This window comes from Somniosus microcephalus, chromosome 26 (assembly GCF_052327205.1).
Source record: "Somniosus microcephalus isolate GS21.2 chromosome 26, FLI_Smic_1.0, whole genome shotgun sequence".
Lineage (NCBI taxonomy): Eukaryota > Metazoa > Chordata > Chondrichthyes > Squaliformes > Somniosidae > Somniosus > Somniosus microcephalus.
Genome location: NC_141012.1, coordinates 15,712,162 through 15,733,591, shown reverse-complemented (window position 1 = coordinate 15,733,591; position 21,430 = coordinate 15,712,162). Strand labels below are relative to the sequence as shown.

Here is a 21,430-nt window from a genome sequence, read left to right as displayed (position 1 = left end):
AACACTGCTGCACAATCTTAACTGTGCAAGAGAAAGAATAATAATTGGACAGTGAAATATTTACAATTTAAGGTTCACAAAAACACCTACGTTTAAAACTAAAAATTGCTAAGTATAAAGATTGGAATTTTCAATTCAATTCAATCAATTCAATTTTATTTGCCATATGTAACCAGTACAAGTACAAGTACAATGGAATGCTTACTCCCCGTAGGGACACGTCAGCTATTCCAAAGATGCTTTATTGATTAGGCAGTGCAGCAACCTAACTAGATAAAGGAAAGGAAGAGGAATGTTTAATCAGGCATTAAGATAAGAACATAAGAACATAAGAAGTAGGAGCAGGAGTAGGCCATAGGGCCCCTCGGGCCTGCTCCGCCATTCAATAGGATCATGGCTGATCCGAATCTAGACTCACGTCCACTTCCCTGCCCTCTCCCTGTAACCCCTAATTCCCTTATCTGCTAGGAAACTGTCTATCTCCGATTTAAATTTATTTAATGTTGCAGCTTCCACAGCTCTCTGGGGTAGCAAATTCCATAGATTTACTACCCTCTGAGTGAAGAAGTGTCTCCTCATCTCAGTTTTGAAAGGGCAGCCCCTTATTCTATGATTATGCCCCCTAGTTCTAGTCTCACCTGTGGTGTATGTAACCGTTCCACCTTTAAGAGAACTATTTTAAGAGATGCACTACTTTATCTTGGCTGCTGTATACTGTAATACCGGTGGTGACCACACCGGTATATAAGTGCTGTGTAATGATTTATTGGGCAGTTCAGCCTGACCTCCGACTAGTAAAGACCTGTTGAATTTACTCTTGTGGTCTGTGTGCAGTGATTCTTATTAACAATAACTAGAACACACAGACTTAACAGTGGCGACGATGACGATCTTACCCTACGGCAGAGATATATCCAAGGCAGTTTAACGGGCGTCGAGAAGAGGCATCCGCCCTCATCATCCTGCCGAGAAAAGACTCGGGTCTGAAGAGCAAGGAAGAATCCTGACACGAAGCCTTCCATCAGCAACAGGCACTGATCATCCCTTCTATCACGGTGGTGGGTAAGCCGATCAGCGACGAGCAGCAAGTCGGCCACGTTGGCTGTGAAGTAGGGGAGGGAAAAACGGAGGATATAAGGGCGGAGAACTCGACCACGGCCGGGGAAAAGAGCCGGACAGAAGTCGGGGCCAGAGGCGCTGAGACTGGGGCAGCGTAAGGCACGGGAGCCACGGTGAATGCAAACGCAGCCGGTGTAAAAGACCGGGCTGGGAGATGCAACAGCGTCGAGAGAGAGCTCGACCGCGACCGGGGAAAAAGGCCGGGCAGCTACCGAGGCCGCGAGGCGCGGGATAAAATTTTTAAAAAACGCGGAGAACTCAGCCGCAGCCGGGGGAAAGGACCGGACTGCAAGAGGGGCTGGGAGGCACGATTTGAGAACTGCTGGGGAAGGCGAACGCAGCAATACGGCAATCGCCATTACAGCCAGCGGGGGAGAAAGGCAAACGTGGGAAGCCGCCATTTTCATAGGCGGGGGAAGAAGACAAGCGCGGGAAACCGCCATTTTGAAAACAAAAATAAAAATTTCTTTTTGTTTCTCAAGAAGATTGCGAGGATGCCTAAGCGTGGTAACATCAACGATTTCGATCCCGATGTTGAAGATTGGGCCACGTATGTAGAACGCATAGAGATTTATTGTAAGGCAAATAAAATATCAGATGAAGATAAAGCACTAACCTTACTAAACTCAATGGGTGCGAAGACATACGGGCTATTGAAGCATCTTCTATCACCAGCTAAACCGGCGGATCAGGCTTTCGCTAATATTGTTGCTGTCCTGAGAAATCATTTGAACCCCACACCGCTGATGTTAGCGGAACGATTTAAATTTTATGCGAGAACGCAACTGAAAGAGGAAAGCAACGCGGAGTATTTAATTGAACTGCGTAAGCTAGCGAAATACTGTCAGTTTGGGGAAAGACTGACAGAGGCACTGAGAGACAAATTCGTGTGTGGATTGTCGAAAGAAGGAACACAAAAGCGGCTGCTTGAAGAGAATGATCTTACACTTGATAAGGCTGTCTCTATTGCAGCATCGCACGAAGCCGCAGCGAGAGGCACTGCGGAAATGCAGCTGAAGGCAGCGGTACTCAGCGTATATCAAATGGCTTTGGGTACAGCGAAATGTTATCGTTGTGGAAAGACAGCACACGATCAGAACCAATGCTGGTTTAAAAATCAGGAATGTAGAAAATGTGGCAAGCTTGGTCACATAGCTAAAGTATGCCGGTCAGGAAAGAAGACCAGCAACAAAAAGTCACCGCAGGAAAAGTGCAGAAAGGTACATAAGGTGGCTGAGAAGAGTTCGGATGAACAGAATTCGGATTCAGACTCCAACAGCAAGGAACTGGGTAGTCTGAGAATTCACAATGTGAGTAAGGAAGCTGACCTACAAACTATCTGGGTCACACTTCAGATAGCAGGAGCCCAAGTGAAGATGGAATTGGACACCGGATCGGCGTTGACGGTCATGAATAAGCAAGATTACAAAAGGTTATTCACACATATTCCCCTATGGGATACGGAGATAGTATTGCAGACATACACGGGGCAAAGAGTATACCCCATCGGAAAGATAAAAGTCAAGGTGGTACACAAGGGCAAAGAACACCAAGGAATGGACTTATATGTACTACCTGAGGGAGGTCCACCACTTCTGGGACGGGAGTGGATCAGGAAAATAAATATGGACTGGCACTCCCTAAAAGCAATAACGGTAGATTCCGGAAAAAAAGATGTCAAACCTGAACGATTGTCCAGAATATTGGATGAGGTTAAAGAGGTGTTCCAACAGGGACTGGGAACACTGAGAGGAATTACGGCAAAAATCAAGATTGCAGAACATGCAAACCCCTGCTGTGGAAGCTGAGCTGGAAGGGCTAGAACGTTCAGGAGTACTGTCTAAGGTGGACTGGAGTGAGTGGGCCACGCCCATTGTTCCCGTCATGAAGCGTTCATCGAGTAACAAGCCAGGGGAACCGGGGAAGGTCCGCATCTGTGGAGACTTCAAGATCACGGTTAATCCGGTGCTTCACACGGTGCAATATCCGCTTCCGCGGATTGAGGATATCTTTGCTTCATTGTCTGGCGGGAAACACTTCACCAAGATAGACCTGGCGCAAGCGTACTTACAGATGGAAGTTGAGGAAGAGTCGCGCCAGTATCTCACAATCAACACGCACAGAGGCTTGTATCGATATAATAGACTGGTTTTTGGAGTGGCTTCGGCTCCAGCAATTTGGCAGAGGGCCATGGAGCAGGTATTACAGGGAATTCCAAGCACTCAATGTTACTTGGATGATATCCTGATTACAGGAGATGACGATGAGGAACACCTTGCAAATTTGAAACTGGTGCTCACCAGATTGAAGGAATATGGACTTCGAGTTAATCGCCAGAAATGTGAGTTCTTTCAGAAACGGATCTCGTACTGTGGTCATGTCATTGACCAGGAGGGGCTGCACAAGTCACCTGACAAGATCGAAGCTGTTGTGAAGGCTCCCGCTCCGGAAAATGTATCCCAGTTGAGGTCGTTCCTAGGGTTGATTAACTATTACCATAAGTTTCTGCCAAATCTATCCACGGTGCTGCACCCGCTGAACGTTCTTTTGCAGAAAGAAGTACCATGGAAGTGGAGCGAGGACTGTAAGGAGGCCTTTCGCAAAAGCAAGGCATTGATCACCTCAGAGGAAGTGTTGGCTCACTTCAACCCAACGCTACCTATTCGTTTAGCTTGTGATGCTTCTCCTTATGGTATTGGAGCAGTACTCTCACACAAGTTGCCAAATGGCTTGGAAAGGCCAGTTGCATTTGCATCCAGATCATTGACCTCCGCTGAGCGCAACTATGCTCAGATAGATAGGGAGGCTCTCAGCCTTGTGTGGGGAGTAAAGAAGTTTAATCATTACCTGCAGGGCCAGAAGTTTACACTGCTGACAGACCACCAGCCGTTGGTATCCATTTTTAACCCTAAGAAGGGTGTTTCGGTGATGACAGCACAGAGGCTCCAGAGATGGTCCCTTTTCCTAGGGGCACATCAATATCAGATAGAATTCAAAGGTACAAAGCAGCATGGTAATGCTGATGGGCTGTCGCGCCTGCCACTACCTACTGAGGAGGAGGCACCGACGGTTGACCCGGTGGAGTTATTTCACTCGACCATCATCGAATGTTTACCTGTCACCAATGCAAATATTGAAAGGGAGACTAGAAATGACCCGACACTGTCCCGGGTCTACGAATTGACAGTAAAGGGATGGCCAGCCCATGGTGATCCACTGTTACCGGCATTCTCAGCAAGACGAGAACAGCTGTCCATCTGTCAGGGAACATTGATGTATGGAACAAGGGTGATTATCCCTCCTAAGTTAAGAGAGAGAGTTCTAAAAGAACTACATGAAGGTCAACTGGGGGGAGTCAAGATGAAAAGCCTTGCTAGGGCTTATGTGTGGTGGCCGGGTATCGACCAACAGATAGAGGATCTGACAAAAAGCTGCTCAGGGTGCCAAAAAGTCCAAAATGCACCTCCAATTGCACCGCTGCATCCATGGGAATGGCCTTCAACCCCATGGCAACGTGTACATATTGACTTTGCTGGTCCATTCATGGATTCCATGTTTTTAATTGCGGTGGACGCACATTCTAAATGGCCAGAAGTGATTAAAATGACTACCACTACCTCGGAGAAGACGATCGTGGTGCTAAGAACGATATTTGCAAGAAATGGACTGCCAGAGCAAATATGTTCAGACAACGGACCACAGTTCGTGTCAGAGGAATTCCAGAAATTCCTGAAGAAGAATGGGGTGAAACATTATACCTCTGCCCCATATCATCCAGCTACGAATGGGCTGGCCGAGAGGTTTGTACAGACGTTCAAAAAGGCAATAAAGGCCATGAGCGAAGATCAGATTCCACTGCAACACAAGGTGGACAATTTCCTACTGGCATATCGAAACGCCACCCATGCAACAACAAACCAAAGTCCTGCCATGATGTTCTATAACAGGAGGTTGCGGTCCAGGTTGGACTTGTTAAAACCAAATGTGCGGAGGGAAGTCGAAAACAAACAGTTCCAGCATATCAATAACAAGCCCACTCGGAGTTTTGAAATAGGACAACCGGTGTTAGCCAGGGACTATAAAAACGAGAAATGGCAATCTGGAACAATTCGGGCCAGACAAGGACCCCTGATGTACACGGTAGATGTTGGTGAAAATGTAATGCGACGTCATGCTGACCAACTGGTGGGATCGAGAACAAGGGTCGAGCCCATGGTTACGACTGAGACAACCGTGGAGGAAGTTAGTGAACCTGAAGCATCTACCTCAGAAGTGAATATACCTGATGATGATGTCCTATCCATAGGGGATCAACTAGATGAGTCACCCCAGCAACGAGAACCAGAGACCCCTGAAAGGCGTTATCCGTCTCGGATCAGGAGGCCTCCTCAGAGACTGAATCTGTGAACTGTTTTTACATGAAGTTGTGTATATATGTTATTATGTTATGTTTAATGGGGAATATATATACTGTTAAGCTAAAAAGGGAGGATTGTGGTGTATGTAACCGTTCCACCTTTAAGAGAACTATTTTAAGAGATGCACTACTTTATCTTGGCTGCTGTATACTGTAATACCGGTGGTGACCACACCGGTATATAAGTGCTGTGTAATGATTTATTGGGCAGTTCAGCCTGACCTCCGACTAGTAAAGACCTGTTGAATTTACTCTTGTGGTCTGTGTGCAGTGATTCTTATTAACAATAACTAGAACACACAGACTTAACATCACCCATCAGTGGAAACATCCTCACCGCATCCACCCGATCAAGCCCCCTCACAACCTTATGGGCTAGAAATTCACTTTGGGCCTGCCAGCTGGCTTGCGCCCAAAAGTTACCGCTGCGCGCGGAGCCACGTGCGCCCGCCGGAAATTCAGTTTCAGCGCCCCAAGTCGAAGCCAGCCGCAATTCCAGGGTGCGGCCACCCCCGCTTGGGGCGCTGAAACTGAATTTCGGCGCGTTAGGTGCTGCAGCGCCACCCGCTGCGGAGCGGCAGGCTGCGGTACTGCAGGCCTTCCTCCTTCTCTTAAGGGGGCGGTGCCTGCAACTCAGAGATCGCCGCTCGCTAGTGCCGGCAAATGAGCCCGGCACCACGGAGAAGTGCCGGGCTCCCGGAAAGCAGCCGGCAATGCCGCGGGGGGGGGGGGTGGAGGAGGCCGGGGAAGGAGGTGCGGGCAGGCGGCCGCCGAAAAAGCGGCCGGCCGCACCTCCGCTTTAAACTCGCCCCAATAAGGCTGCAGGACGGCCCCGGTTGCTGAACGTTGTTTGCGGCCGCTGCGTTAGAGGCGGCCGCAACTAAATATGGGGGTCGGGCCGGTAGCAGGGCGCAACCGGGGCACTGCGCACACCGATGACGTCATCGGTGTCGGCACAGCGCTACCGGCTACCGCCGCCATTAACGCAGCGCTGAATATCAGCGCAAGCTCCTCTAGTGGCGCAGAAGCCCTCTTTGGGCGGAAACTGGGCGCAAAGCCCACTGAATTTCTAGGCCTCTTTGTTTCGATAAGATCACCTCTCATTCTTCTGAACTCCAATGAGTAGAGGCCCAACCTACTCAACCTTTCCTCATACGTCAACCCCCTCATCTCCGGAATCAACCAAGTGAACCTTCTCTGAACCGCCTCGAGAGCAAGTATATCTTTTCTTAAATATGGAAACCAAAACTGCACGCAGTATTCCAGGTGTGGCCTCACCAATACCTTGTATAACTGCAGCAAGACTTCCCTGTTTTTATACTCCATCCCCCTTGCAATAAAAGCCAAGATTCCATTGGCCTTCCTGATCACCTGCTGCACCTGCATACTAACTTTTTGTGTTTCATGCACCAGGACCCCCAGATCCCTTTGTACTGTAGCACTTTGCAGTTTCTCTCCATTTAGATAATAACTTGCTCTTTGATTTTTTCTGCCAAAATGCACAACCTCACACTTTCCAATATTATATTTCATCTGCCAAATCTCTGCCCACTCACTTAGCCTGTCTATGTCCTTTTGCAGGTTTTGTATGTCCTCCTCACTCACTGCTTTCCCTCCCATCTTTGTATCGTTGGCAAACTTGGATATGTTGCACTCGGTCCCTTCCTCCAAATCGTTAATATAGATTGTAAAGAGTTGGGGTCCCAGCACTGACCCCTGTGGAACACCACTAGTTACTGATTGCCAGCCCAAGAATGAACCATTTATCCAAACTCTTTGTTGTCTGTTAGATAGCCAATCTTCCACCCATGCCAGTATATTACCCCCAATCCCGTGACTTTTTATCTTGATCAGTAATCTTTTGTGTGGAACCTTGTCAAATGCCTTTTGGAAGTCCAAATACACTACATCCACTGGTTCCCCTTTATCCACCCTGTATGTTACATCCTCAAAGAATTCGAGCAAATTTGTCAAGCATGACTTCCCCTTCATAAAACCATGCTGACTCTGTCCTATTAAATTATGTTTATCCAATTGCTCTGTTACTGTTTCCTTAATAATGGACTCCAACATTTTGCCAACCACAGATGTTAGGCTAACTGGTCTATAGTTTTCAGCTTTTTGTCTACTTCCCTTCTTAAATAAGGGTGTTACATTAGCAGTTTTCCAATCTGCCGGGACCTTTCCTGAGTCCAGGGAGTTTTGGAAAATAATCACCAATGCATCCACAATCCCTGCCGTCATTCTCTCAAGACCCTAGAATGTAGGCCATCAGGTCCGGGGATTTATCCGCCTTAAGTCCCATTATTTTACAGAGAACCATCTCCTTAGTGATTTTAATCGTGTTTAGCTCCTCCCCCCCCCATTGCCCCCTGTTTGTCCCGTGTTGGGATATTTTTAGTGTCCTCTACTGTAAAGACTGATACAAAATATTTGTTCAGCGTCTTTGCCATCTCCATGTTCCCCACCACTAGTTTCCCGGTCTCATCCTCTAAGGGACCAACGTTCACTTTAGCCACCCTTTTTCTTTTTATATAGCTGTAGAAACTCTTGCTATCTGTTTTTATATTTTTTGCTAGTTTACTTTCATAATCCATCTTCCCTTTCTTAATTAATCTTTTAGTTATTGTTTGCTGGCTTTTAAATGCTTCCCAATCTTCTATCCTCCCACTAGATTTGGCTACTTTATATGCCCTTGTTTTCAGTCGGATACTATCCTTTATTACTTTACTAAGCCATGGATAGAAACATAGAAACATAGAAGATAGGAGCAGGAGTAGGCCATTCGGCCCTTCGAGCCTGCTCCGCCATTCAATGAGATCATGGCTGATCATCCAAATTCAGTACCCGGTCCCTGCCTTCTCCCCATATCCCTTGATCCCTTTAGCCTTAAGAAATATATCCAACTCTTTCTTAAATATACTTAATGAACTGGCCTCCACCGCCCTCTGTGGCAGGGAATTCCACAGGTTCACCACTCTCTGGGTGAAGAAATTCCTCCTCATTTCAGTCCTAAATGGCTTACCCCTTATCCTTAGACTATGACCCCTGGTTCTGGACTCCCCGGCCAGCAGAAACATCCTTCCTGCATCTAGTCTGTCCAGGCCTGACAGAATTTTATAGGTTTTGATCAGATCCCCTCTCAATCTTCTAAACTCCAGTGAGTATAAGCCCAATCGACACAATCTCTCCTCATTCGTCATTCCTGCCATCCCAGGTATCAGCCTGGTGAATCTTCGCTGCACTCCTTCCATGGCAAGAATGTCCTTCCTCAGGTAAGGCGACCAAAACTGCACACAATACTCAAGGTGTGGTCTCACCAAGGCCCTGTACAACTGCAGCAAGACATCCTTGTTCTTGTACTTGAACCCTCTTGCTACGAAGGCCAACATACCGTTTGCCTTCTTAACCGCCTGCTGCACCTGCATGCTTACCTTCAGCGACTGGTGTACAAAAACACCCAGGTCTCTTTGCACTTCCGCTTCTCCCAATCTATTGCCATTCAAATAATAATCTGCCTTCCTGTTTTTGCCACCAAAGTGGATAACCTCACATTTATCCACATTATAGTGCATTTGCCATGTTTCTGCCCAATCACCCAACCTGTCCAAATCATGCTGGAGTTTCACGACATCCTCCTCACAGCATACCCTCCCACCCAGCTTTGTGTTGTCTGCAAATTTGGAGATATTACATCCAATTCCCTCGTCCAGATCATTAATATATATTGTGAACAGCTGGGGTCCTAGGACCGATCCTTGTGGTACCCCACTAGTCACTGCCTGCCACTCGGAAAACGACCCGTTTATTCCAACTCTTTGCTTTCTGTCCGCCAACCAGTTCTCTATCCAAGTCAATACCTTGCCCCCAATCCCATGTGCCTTAATTTTGCACGCTAATCTCTTATGCGGGACCTTATCGAAAGCCTTCTGAAAGTCCAAATACACCACATCCACTGGTTCTCCCTTATCTATTTTACCAGTTACATCCTCAAAAAATTCCAGTAGATTAGTCAAGCATGATTTACCTTTTGTAAATCCATGTTGACTTTGTCCGATCCAGTCACTGCTTTCCAAGTGCTCTGCTATTACATCTTTTATAATGGACTCTAGCATTTTCCCCACTACCGATGTCAAGCTTACTGGCCTATAATTCCCCGCCTTTTCTCCACCACCTTTTTTGAATAGTGGGGTAACATTAGCTACCCGCCAATCCATGGGTACCGTTCCAGAGTCTATCGAGTTCTGGAAGATGACCAGCAATGCATCTACTATTTCTAGGGCCACTTCCTTAAGTACCCTGGGATGTAGATTATCAGGCCCTGGGGATTTATTGGCCTTCAGTCCCATCAATTTTCCTAACACCATTTCCCTACAAATACTGATTTCTTTCAGTTCCACCCTTTCATCAGACCCTATGTTCCCCGGCATCTCTGGGAGGTTATTTGTGTCCTCCTTTGTGAAGACAGAACCAAAATATGTATTATTTGGTCTGCCATTTCTTTGTTCCCCATTATAAATTCCCCCGATTCTGATTGCAAGGGACCTATGCTTGACTTCACCAATCTTTTTCTCTTCACATATCTATAAAAGCTTTTACAGTCAGTTTTTATGTTCTCTGCAAGCTTACTCTCATATTCTATTTTCCCTTTCTTAATTAATCCCTTTGTCCACCTTTGTTGAATCCTAAACTGCTCCCAATCATCAGGATTATTGCTTTTTCTGGCCAATTTATATGCCCTTTCCTTGGACCTTATGCTATCCCTAATTTCCCTTGTTAGCCACGGTTGGGTCACCTTTTTTGTTTTATTTTTATGCCAAACTGGAATGAACAAATTCTGTAGTTCATCCATTCGGTCTTTGAATGTTTGCCATTGCCTATCCACCGTCAACCCTTTGAGTGCCATTCCCCAATCAATCCTACCCAACTCGCTCCTCAGACCATCGTAGTTTCCTTTATCTAAATTGAGGACCCTAGTCTCCGAGTCAACTACTTCATTCTCCATCTTAATGAAGAATTCGATCATATTATGATCGCTCTGACCCAAGGGGCCTCGTACAACAAGATTGCTAATTAATCCTTTCTTGTTACATAATACCCAGTCTAAGATGGCCTGATCTCTGGTTGGTTCCTCGACATATTGGTCCAGGAAACCATCCCATAAACACTCCAGGAATTCCTCCTCCACAGTATTGTTACTCATTTGGTTGGCCCAATCTATATGTAGATTAAAGTCACCCATGATGACTGCTGTGCCCTTATTGCACGCTTCTTTAATTTCTCTTTTAATGCCATCCCCAACCTCCGCCTTACTGTTTAGAGGTCTATGAACCACTCCCACTAACGTTTTTTCCCCTTAGTATTTCTCAGTTCTACCTATACAGATTCCACCTCATCAGAGCTAATATCCTTCATTACAATTGTGTTAATCCCTTCTTTAACCAGTAATGCTATCCCACCTCCCTTTCCTTTTTGCCTATCTTTCCTGAATATCGCATACCCCTGGATGTTGAGTTCCCAGTCCTGGCCTTTCTTGAGCCACGTTTCCGTAATCCCAACCAAATCGTATTTGTTTACTTCTATTTGTGCAGCCAATTCATTCACCTTATTACAAATGCTCCTCGCATTAAGACACAAAGCCTTCAGGCTTGTTTTTTTAATGCTCTTAGAACTATTAGAATTATTATTTACTGTGGCCATGTTTGATTTAAACCGTTGATTTCTCTGACTGACACTTTTGTTTTTCTCCTTCCTATCTTTTGCTTTTATCCTTGTTTCCCTTTCCTCTGTCTCCCTGCTCAGGTTCCCAACCCCCTGCCATTTTAGTTTAAACCCTCCCCCACAGCACTAGCAAACACTCCCCCTAGGACATTGGTTCCAGCCCTGCCCAGGTGCAAACCGTCCGGTTTGAACTGGTCCCACCTCCCCCAGAACCGGTTCCAATGTCCCAGGAACTTGAATCCCTCCCCCTGGCACCATTCCTCTAGCCACGTATTCATCTGAAGTATCCTTCTATTTCTACTCTGACTAGCACGTGGCACTGGTAGCAATCCTGAGATTACTACCTTTGAGGTCCTGTTTTTTAATTTATCTCCTAACTCCCTATACTCCGCTTTTAGGACCTCATCCCACTTTTTACCTATATCGTTGGTGCCTATATGCACCACGACAACTGGCTGTTCACCCTCCCCTTCCAAGATGTTCTGGAGCCGCTCGGAGACATCCTTGACCCTTGCACCAGGGAGGCAACACACCATCCTGGAGTCTCGTTTGCGGCCGCAGAAACGCCTATCTATTCCCCTTACAATTGAATCCCCTATTACTATAGCTCTACCCCTCTTTTTCCTCCCATTCTGTGCAGCAGAGCCACCCCTGGTGCCAGGAAGTTGGCTGCTGCTGCCTTCCTCTGATAAGCCATCCCCCCCAACAGTACTCAAAGTGGTGTATCTGTTGGAGAGGGGGATGGCCACAGGGGACCCCTGCACTACCTGCCTGCGCCTAGTACTCTGCCTGTTGGTCACCCGTTCCCTTTCTTCCTGTCCAACCTCTACCTGCGGTGTGTCCAACTCCGTAAATGTGCTATTCACGATGTCCTGAGCATCGTGAATGCTCCAGTATGCATCCAATCGCAGCTCCAGCGCCGCAATGCGGTCTGTCAGTAGCTGCAGCTGGATGCACTTCCTGCACATGTAGTTGTCAGGGACACAGGAAGTGTCCCTGATTTCCCACATATCGCAGGAGGAGCAGATCACGGGGCCCAGCTGCCCTGCCATGACTTACCCTTTAATTAATTGAATTTAAATTAAATCAATCAATCCCACTAATTACACTACAGTTAACTGGTTTACCAACAGTCCCTGCTACACCAGAGAGACCTTAGAAACTATAAACCAGAGTTAAAGTTTTAAAAAAAAGAGAGAAATACTCACCAACCAATCACTTACCTGCTTCCTGGTGACGCCACACTTTGATTATTTTTTACCTCTCTCCCCTGCTGTTGAATTAGTATGCTGCTCCTCACTCACTGCCGCTGATTTTAAACTCTGCCGCCGATGCTCAGTGTTCCCACACAGGCCCGCTCTGGTCGGGCTGCTCCTGACTCACTGCCACCGGTTTTAACTGCCGCTGATGCTCAGTGTTCCCACGCAAGCCCGCTCTGGTCGGGCTGCTCCTGACTCACTGCCGCCAGTTTTAACTGCCGCCGATGCTCAGTGTTCCCACGCAGGCCCGCTCTGGTCGGGCTGCCCCTGACTCACTGCCGCCGGTTTTAACTGTCTTTTCTTTTACTCCCCTTTTTCCTCAGTGGAATATATTTATCTTGAAAGATGTGAAATATCTCCTTGAATGTAGACCACTGCTCTTGTACCGTCTTACACTTTAATCTTTTTTCCCAGTCCACTTTAGTCAATTCTACTCTCATACCTTCATAGTCTCCTTTATGTAAGCTCAGTATGCTGGTTTGAGATGCAACTCTCTCACCCTCAAACTGAATTTGGAATTCAACCATATTATGGTCACTCATTCCAAGGGGATCCTTGACTAGGATATTTTTTATTAATCCTGTCTCATTACACAGGACCAGATCTAAGATTGCCTGCCTCCTGGTTGGTTCAGTTACGTACTGCTCAAGGAACCCATCCCTAATACACTCTATGAACTCTTCCTCAAGGCTGCCATGCCCAATTTGATTAGTCCAGTCAATATGATTGTTAAAATCCCCCATGATTATAGCTGTTCCCTTATTGTTATGCATGTGACCCAGTCGTGGAAAAGGAGCCTAATTGAGTGAATGATAAAATAAAAGGAAAAAATAATGAATCTATTATGTCCAAATGTTTTGAGAGCATCATCACACTTCAAAGTGTCAAAAGTATATAAAAAAAAAACCAAAGAACAGTCATTTTATGCTATTTTTTCTGACCTGGAGCTGAAAATTTACAAGCACGTTCCTATCTGCGAGCTTCCTTTACAAAATACCAATTAAACTCAGATCTCAGGCTGTGTTTACTTACAACAATTAGATTGTGTTGACATAATGGAACAGGGCAACTTAAACACAGCTTCATCATAATATTGAATCATAGAAATATATGCCTTGGTATTTTTTTCTCCACATGCACCACCCCACTCTCCTACTCTTTCCCCAAACCCTTGAAACCTTTTTTCCAAGTAACTATCTAATTCGATTTTAAAGGTACTTGTGGAATCTGCATCAAACATAGCATGATGCTCCCGTTAATATAAATCAGTATATCATCTGATTCACCATGAATATTACCACAGGAGACCTAATAGGGTAAAAATAAACATGGACCAATATTGTAGTTAGGAACTCTCTAAGCCAAAGTCATTGCAAAGCCTTACCTTGGAGAATATGCCTTTAAGAAATGTCTTCTACGCAAAAACTAGAATCCAGACCTACTGAGGATAACACCTACTAAGGTCATCCAGAAAGTAAGAATTTAAGGGTGGCAGTGAACACAAGGCCAGTTATATCTGGGAGTAACCAAAAACAAACTAGTAGGCAATTAAGCAGTGGCTTAGTAGTATCACTGCCTTTCTCAGGAAATCAGAAACATAAGAACAAAAGAAATAGGAGCAGGAGTTGGCCATTTGGCCCTTCGATCCTGCTCTGCCATTCAATAAGATCATGGCTGATCTTTGACCTGAACTCCACCTTCTCGCACTATCCCCATATTCCTTGCTTCCCTTAATATCCAAAAATCTGTCGCTCTCTGTCTTGAATATACTCAGTGACTGAGCATCCACAGCCCTCTGGGGTAGAGAAATCCAAAGATTCACCACCCTTTTAGTGAAGAAATTCCTCCTCATCTCAGTCCTAAATGGCCGACCCCTTATTCTGAGACTGTGACCCCTAGTTCTAGACTCTCCAGCCAGGGGAAACAGCCTCCCAGCATCTACCCTGTCAAGCCCTGCAAGAATTTTGTATGTTTCACCTCTCATTCTTCTAAACTCTAGAGCGTATAGACCTAGTCTACTCAATCTCTCCTCATAGGACAATCCCCCAGCCCAGGAACCAGTCTGGTGAACCTTCGTTGCACTCCATCGAAGCCTAATGGTCATCCATTTTAACAGTACAACCAGATGAAAATTACTTTACTGCAGCTAGCACTATACCATTTCCCCAAACGCTAATGGCACAAGAAAGCCCAAGATTACACTCTATTTTACTTTTCAGTCCAGGAAGACTTTACATTTAAAAAAAAAGGCTCTGTGGCTCCATTGATTTTTCTATTTCCTTTTGATATCTTATTTTAGTTTAGATTTAGTGGACTAGCTTTGCAGCTCTTATGTGAAAGAGCATTTTATTTTTGACACATTTTCAGTCTGAAAGTTGAACCAAATGAATGTTAAGACCTTTGCAGTTGTGATTAATATGATTCTGTGTTTTAATGAAACCGGGGCTTTGGGAAAAGAAGCAATCCATTTGTATCCATGTTTTATAATGAATATTATTTTTTAAATTTCAGTTTTATCTTTCATTTTTTTCCTCTTAGTTTTAAATGAAAGAAAAGGCTCAATTAGAACTATTTTAATTATCTTTTTGGAAAAAAAAGTATTTACACTTCTTCAGTTTCTTTATAAATTCAATTCAAAGTTTTATGTAAAGACATCAGTATAATTTCGTCCATCAAAGTCCCATAGCGTTGTTCCTCCAAAGTAAATTTGGACCATGACTGCAATAATTGTAGTTTATTCATATCACAGAAAATAAACATTCTGCAGTTCTATATATTCTATTTTATACAGTACATATATGTTCAAAAATCTACAGAAACAAAAGTATTTTCTGGATTTTATATAGAGAGGAAAAGGTGTGCAGTTTAAAAGCTACAAATGAAGTTCAGAACTAAAGGATAGAAACAAATTTAAATTACCGACACTGGACCTATCATGATCAGTATCATTAATTGAAATGTTTACAATGCCTTGTTAAAAATGATTTTTAAAAACTCGGCACACAACCACAAGAGATGATGGGATGAATTCCATTCACTGCAATGTAACTGAATATCAGGCGCTGCGTATAACGGGCGGCCCATCCCACGCCGTCCAATTTGCGCCAGCGCCTGAGATGAATTTCTACCCGGATATCTTCCTCAGTGACCCTACTCACACAAAAGTTGCTTTTAATCAACAAATTTACAGTTGATGTTTTAATATCTGGTTCAATGTGGACTATGCACTGCAATGGCAGAGGGCAGTTAACACTCTATTAGGAGTTTCACTTGTTCTGAGTATTTATGCCCGCACTTGTCTTAATTGTATGTAAAGCTACAGTATTCCTGTACATCAGTGTTAGTGGAATGTGTTTAATTGACTTTTACCCACACTTCTAAAATTGCTCCTGGGAGTAAACAGGTATAATGCATGTTAACACACTTAACCTGTGTTGGTCGTGTTTTTACCTCATTAAGGAGTAATTGAAGCATTTTTCCATAACTTCCAAAATATTGACTTTTTACAGAAAAGGCATTATTGATGCCTGTTTGGAACTGAGGGAACAGGAAAGTACATGAGGTGACCAAAGCGGACAAAATCAGCTTCTAGGACAGGGGAAGCTCAGACAAATGGATAGAGTGGCTAAGAGAGTGCAGAAGACCCTCGCCTATCCTCTACAAAAGAAACAATAGAAAGACTTGCATTTATATAGTGCCTTTCACGACCACCGGATGACTCAAAGCGCTTCACAGCCAATGAAGTATTTTTGGAGTGTAGTCACTGTTGTAATGTGGGAAATGCGGCAGCCAATTTGCACACAGCAAACTCCCACAAACAGCAATGTGATAATGACCAGATAATCTGCTTTTGTTATGTTGGTTGAGGGATAAATATTGGCCAGGACACCGGGGATAACTCCCCCTGCTCTTCTTCAAAATAGTGCCATGGGATCTTTTACGTCCACCTGAGAGAGCAGATGGGGCCTCGGTTTAATGTCTCATCTGAAAGACGGCACCTCCGACAGTGCAGCGCTCCTTCAGCACTGCACTGGAGTGTCAGCCTAGCTTTATGTGCTCAAGTTCCTGGAGTGGGACTTGAACCCATAACTTCTACATGACACTCTACATGCTACAAACATCCCTATGAAGGTGCACCAGGGCATATGTTTCCATTGATCTCAAGGCCATCAGTTACTTTTCTGTGATACAGTATATCTGCACTTGAGAAGGCAGAGCTGAAGAATAGTAGCAGAAATTCTCCATAATAGCACAATTGAGAAGGACTCAAAATGAGATAGGGCTACAGCATTGTAGTGCCGATTCTCTGAGTACACGCCCATCAAGCATAAGAACATAAGAATTAGGAGCAGGAGTAGACCATATGGCTCTTCGAGACTGCTCTGCCATTCAATAAGATCATGGCTCATCTGCAATCTCAACTTCCCATATCCCTTGATTCCCCTAGAGTCTAAAAACCTATCGATCTCTGTCTTGAATATACTGAACGACTAAGCATCCACAGCCCTCTGGGGTAGAGAATTCCAAAGATTCACAACCCTCTGAGTGAAGAAATTCCTCCTCGTCTCAGTCTTAAATGGTCGACCCCTTATCCTGAGACTATGCCCCCTAGTTCTAGACACTCCAGCCAGGGGAAACAACCTCTCAGCATCTACCTTGTCAATCCCCCTCAGAATCTTATATGTTTCAATGAGATCACCTCTCATTCTTCTAAACGCCAGAGAGTGTGGGCCCAATCTACTCAAGCTCTCTTCATAGGACAACCCTTTCATCTCAGGAATCAATCTAGTGAACTGCCTCTAAGGTCCTTTCTCAGATAAGGAGACCAAAACTGTGCATGGTGCTCCACTGGGAGCACAAGATTGGGGAATTTATTCTATAGAGACATCTGTACAAGTAGTTACCTGACCTCAGACTGCGTCCCCAAAAATTGACAGGCAGTGCATTGGAAATAAAAGCCTCACTCGACAGCCAAAGACATGCACTTTCAGGAGTATTCCTGGTGTGCAATTAGGAGCAGGAAAAGAATAGGTTAACATTTTAGTCAGAGACCGTTGGTCAAAACCTCTGAAGGATCTCTACTGGAAATGTTAATCTGTGTTTTCTGTTTTCAGTTGCTGGTGAACTTGCTGTGTATTTTACGCTTTTATTTCAGATTTCCAACATTTTAGCTTTTAAGCACTTTATTGCATTGTAACAGTGTTAGCCAGTGGTTCAGTTGGTAGCACTCTTGGTGCTGAGTGACGAAGGTTGTGGCTTCAAGTCCTGCTCCAGAGACTTGAGCACAAAAATCTAGGCTGACTCTCCCGGTGCAGTGCTGAGGGAGTTGCTGTCTTTTGGATGAGACGTTAAACCAAGGCCCCGTCTGCTCTCTCAGGTGGATTTAAAAGATCCAAATGGCCCTGTTTCAAAGCAGAGCAGGCGAGTTATCCCTGGTGCCTTGGCCAATATTTATCCCTCAAATCAACATAGCTAAAATAACAGATTATCTGGTCATTATCACATTGCTGTTTGTGTGAGCTTGCTGTGTACAAAACTGGCTGCCGCGTTTCCTACATGACAACAGTGACTACACTTCAAAAGTACTTCATTGGCTGTGAAGCGCTTTGGGACATGTGGTGGTTGTGAAAGGTGCTATAGAAATGCAAGTCTTTCTTTTCTTTCTAATCACTGGCAAGTGCAACTGTGTGGACAGGTTCAGGCTGGGCTATGAAAGGCCCACTTTTGACTAGCCTATTGTGCGAAGAAAGACATGGGAAGGTAGCTGTGTAAATCTGCTCCAATATGTGTTACCTGCTTCCAGAGAGGAGGGGCATAGGGAAAGAAAAAGAAGGCGGGAGTGAATCAGTACGCTAATCATCAGATTTTATTTGTGACAGATATTAATAATTAGGGTTTCTAGCTTCATATATACAGCAGATATCAAAATTATTTCAAAATTAGTCATTTTGGGGGGGTTTAGTAGCAACTTAAAACTAGTTGAAAAAATTTCAGCTACTTGCAATCTAGCCATTGTAATAATTTGCCCTGTTTTGTAGAGTAGACGCAAATGAGTCAACAAAGAGCCTGATATCAATATCAATCATGTAAAGAGGGTCAGTGAGCTCGTCTCTTCTTACTTCAGGAACTCGTCTTATCCTCCTGCTTCTCTTTGTTTTTCTCTGCCTCAGGCTCTGCTGCTACAGGTGGCGGTTCAACATTGATTTTCACGTTGTTCACTTTGGGCTGGATCTCATCTCCTTTTCTCTGTGCCTCGATGCACAGGATGCCATCGTGGGACAGTGTCGTTCGAACCAACAGAGGGTCCACATCCAGGGGCAGGATGTAGGTGCGTGTGAACTCTCGGGAGATAAAACCGTGACTGTCCAATTTCTGGGGATGTCTTCCAGACACCTCCAGCAGGTTGTCCACTGTCCGAACTGAGATCTCATCTGGCAGGAACTGGCAGACGTCCAGGAATACCTGGAATTTATGATCCTTTGTTGCAACCTTTGAAAAGCCTCGGTCCAGCTGTTTATTGATCCTGGGTCGGATATAGTAACCGTGGTACAATGTAGGAGCTAAAATATCTTCTGGTGACAAACCTGAGGAATTTATTGGAAGTTATCAAACTGTAAACAATAGAGAATGTAACTTGATAATACATCATAGAACTACGCTATCAGTGATACATAGATCGACAATGGTTAAAATTAATCTTGGTTTTATTTCCCAATAATCTGATTTGCAGTTCAATGAGGAAAAGATTTCACCAAACAATTTTTAAAAAATTAAAATGTTATTATATTATCTCCTCTGGTCCTGTTTCAGATCTCCACACACCCTGGACCATACCTAATGTGGGTATGCAATCTGGTCCCAGAACTCTGCCAGTGCAACCTGTATTTGTACACAAACAGCCCATGATCTTTCAGCCTCAGATGTGTCTCCCCCACACCATGTAAGAAAGTGGCCTGTCCGCCACTCAATGTCACCTCCCAGAGGCACAGCTCAGTGACTAACTATTGGAAAATTGTGGGTGCAAACCAGGGAATAGATCAATTAAGACTTGCAGGTAAAGAATGGCACTTGCATTGGCAGCTCTGAATCACTGGACTGAACAGTGGACTGAAGCAGTCCGGTGCCCGCATGCAGCAAGACCTAGATGACCTTCAGGCTTGGGCTGATAATATTCGTGCCACACAAGTGCCAGGCAACAACTATCTCCAACAAGAGAGTGTCTAACCACCACTTCTTGACAGTCAATGGCATTACCATCGCCGAATCCCCCACCATTCACATCCTGAGGGTCACCGTTAACAGAAACTTAACTGGACCAGCCACATAAATACTGTGGCTACAAGAGCAGATCAGAGGCTAGGTATTCTGCAGCGAATGGCTTACCTCCTGACTCCCCAAAGCCTTTCACCATCTACAAGGCACAAGTCAGGAGTGTGATGGAATACTCTCCACTTGCCTGGATGAGTGCAGCTCCAACAACACTCAAGAAGCTCGACACTATCCAGGACAAAGCAGCCCGCTTGATTGGCACCCCATCCACCACCTTAAACATTCACTCCCTCCACCACTGGCGTACCGTGGCTGCAGTGTGTACCATCTACAAGATGCACTGCAGCAACTCGCCAAGGCTTCTTCCACAGCACCTCCCAAACCCGCGACCTCTACCACTAGAAGGACAAGGGCAGCAGGCGCATGGGAACACCACCACCTCCAAGTTCCCCTCCAAGTCACACACCATCCTGACTTGGAAGTATATCGCCGATCCTTCATCGTCGCTGGGTTAAAATCCTGGAACTCCCTACCTAACAGCACTGTGGGAGCACCTTCACCACATGGACTGCAGCGGTTCAAGAAGGCGGCTCACCACCACCTTCTCAAGAGCAACTAGGGATGGGCAATAAATGCTGGCCTTGCCAGCCACGCCCACATCCCATGAACGAATAAAAAAAAACATTCCCCACCATGAGTCAGCACTTTCAGAAGAGGGCAGAAAATTGGGTTCAATGGAGAACAAGATCGCCAATAACTAACAATTTAGGAGAGTTCACTCAATATCCAAATGTTATTCCAAAGAACACTGGACATGTTCGCACCGCTCATTTTGTTAGTGTGCCCCAGTGTGTTTCCTTCTGTCTCCATTTGCAACCTGTTAGCGTCTGACAATGACAAGCAGTGAGGTGGTGTGAGAAACTGAGACAGGCTGCAGATCTATTGAAATATAAGTAGAGGCGTGGTTATTTCTGCAAGTTGAATTTCAAGCTTGGCGAGGCAGATTGGCGTTGCTCATGCTCAAACTACGGTTTAAAGCGAAAATAAGCTTACCTTCCCCGAAGTTCTGGTCGTAGATTGTGGTCGGCGTGTCCTTCTCGTATTCTACACTCATGGGATAAGCATGTGAGATTGTCTTGTCTGCCATTGTAAGGATCAGAGAGTGAGTGCGAGCAGAGAAGCAGAAAATGAGACACTCGACTCCTCTGCCTGGCTCTCAGCCTGACCCCGAGATCAGACTGTGGTCAATCCGTCTCACAAACCTTCGTGTGTTGTTTATGTCAGGACATTCCTGAGGGAGGGGAATCAAACCAGGACAGAAATAAACCAGGGCACTCAAGGGGCTGGAACCTTCCTAGTGGAAAGGGAATCTCCTCTGGGAAACGATCACACACCCTGAATCATAAATGATAGCGTTATTTCCATGTTTGTCCTCTGCTCATATCCTACTGTGCATCTTATTGTCTCATTAGGAATCACAGGAGCAGCTCTGGAGTGCTTGGCAAATAAAACTTTTGGCATTAAAGGACGGGTATGAAAGGTGTAATTTACATATATTACCAGCAACAATTCGACCATACTATTAGAAAAACAATCATTTAACCGAATTTGGTTAGCAGCGATTTATAAACAAGTTAAGAACCCA

At 45.1% G+C, this 21,430-nt stretch overlaps 1 protein-coding gene across 1 annotated transcript; it reads right to left on the bottom strand.

Annotated features, from left to right (window-relative positions):
• Nucleotides 1–15,235: 15,235 nt before the first annotated feature.
• hspb2 (heat shock protein family B (small) member 2) lies at nucleotides 15,236–21,044 on the bottom strand. Its single transcript, XM_085967893.1, has 2 exons — nucleotides 20,839–21,044; nucleotides 15,236–19,100 (listed from the first exon to the last, which is right to left on the bottom strand). Exons 1-2 carry the CDS (start codon nucleotides 20,930–20,932, stop codon nucleotides 18,637–18,639), a joined length of 558 nt encoding a protein of 185 aa, XP_085824019.1. The 5' UTR covers nucleotides 20,933–21,044; the 3' UTR covers nucleotides 15,236–18,636.
• Between the last annotated feature and the right edge of the window lie 386 nt (nucleotides 21,045–21,430).

Excerpts from the sequence above, each read along its gene's own strand:
- hspb2 (XM_085967893.1), bottom strand. The coding sequence starts at position 20,932 with ATGGCAGACAAGACAATCTCACATGCTTATCCCATGAGTGTAGAATAC. Across the intron at positions 19,101-20,838 it reads CGACCAGAACTTCGGGGAAG|GTTTGTCACCAGAAGATATT; the intron begins GTAAGCTTATTT and ends TAAATTCCTCAG.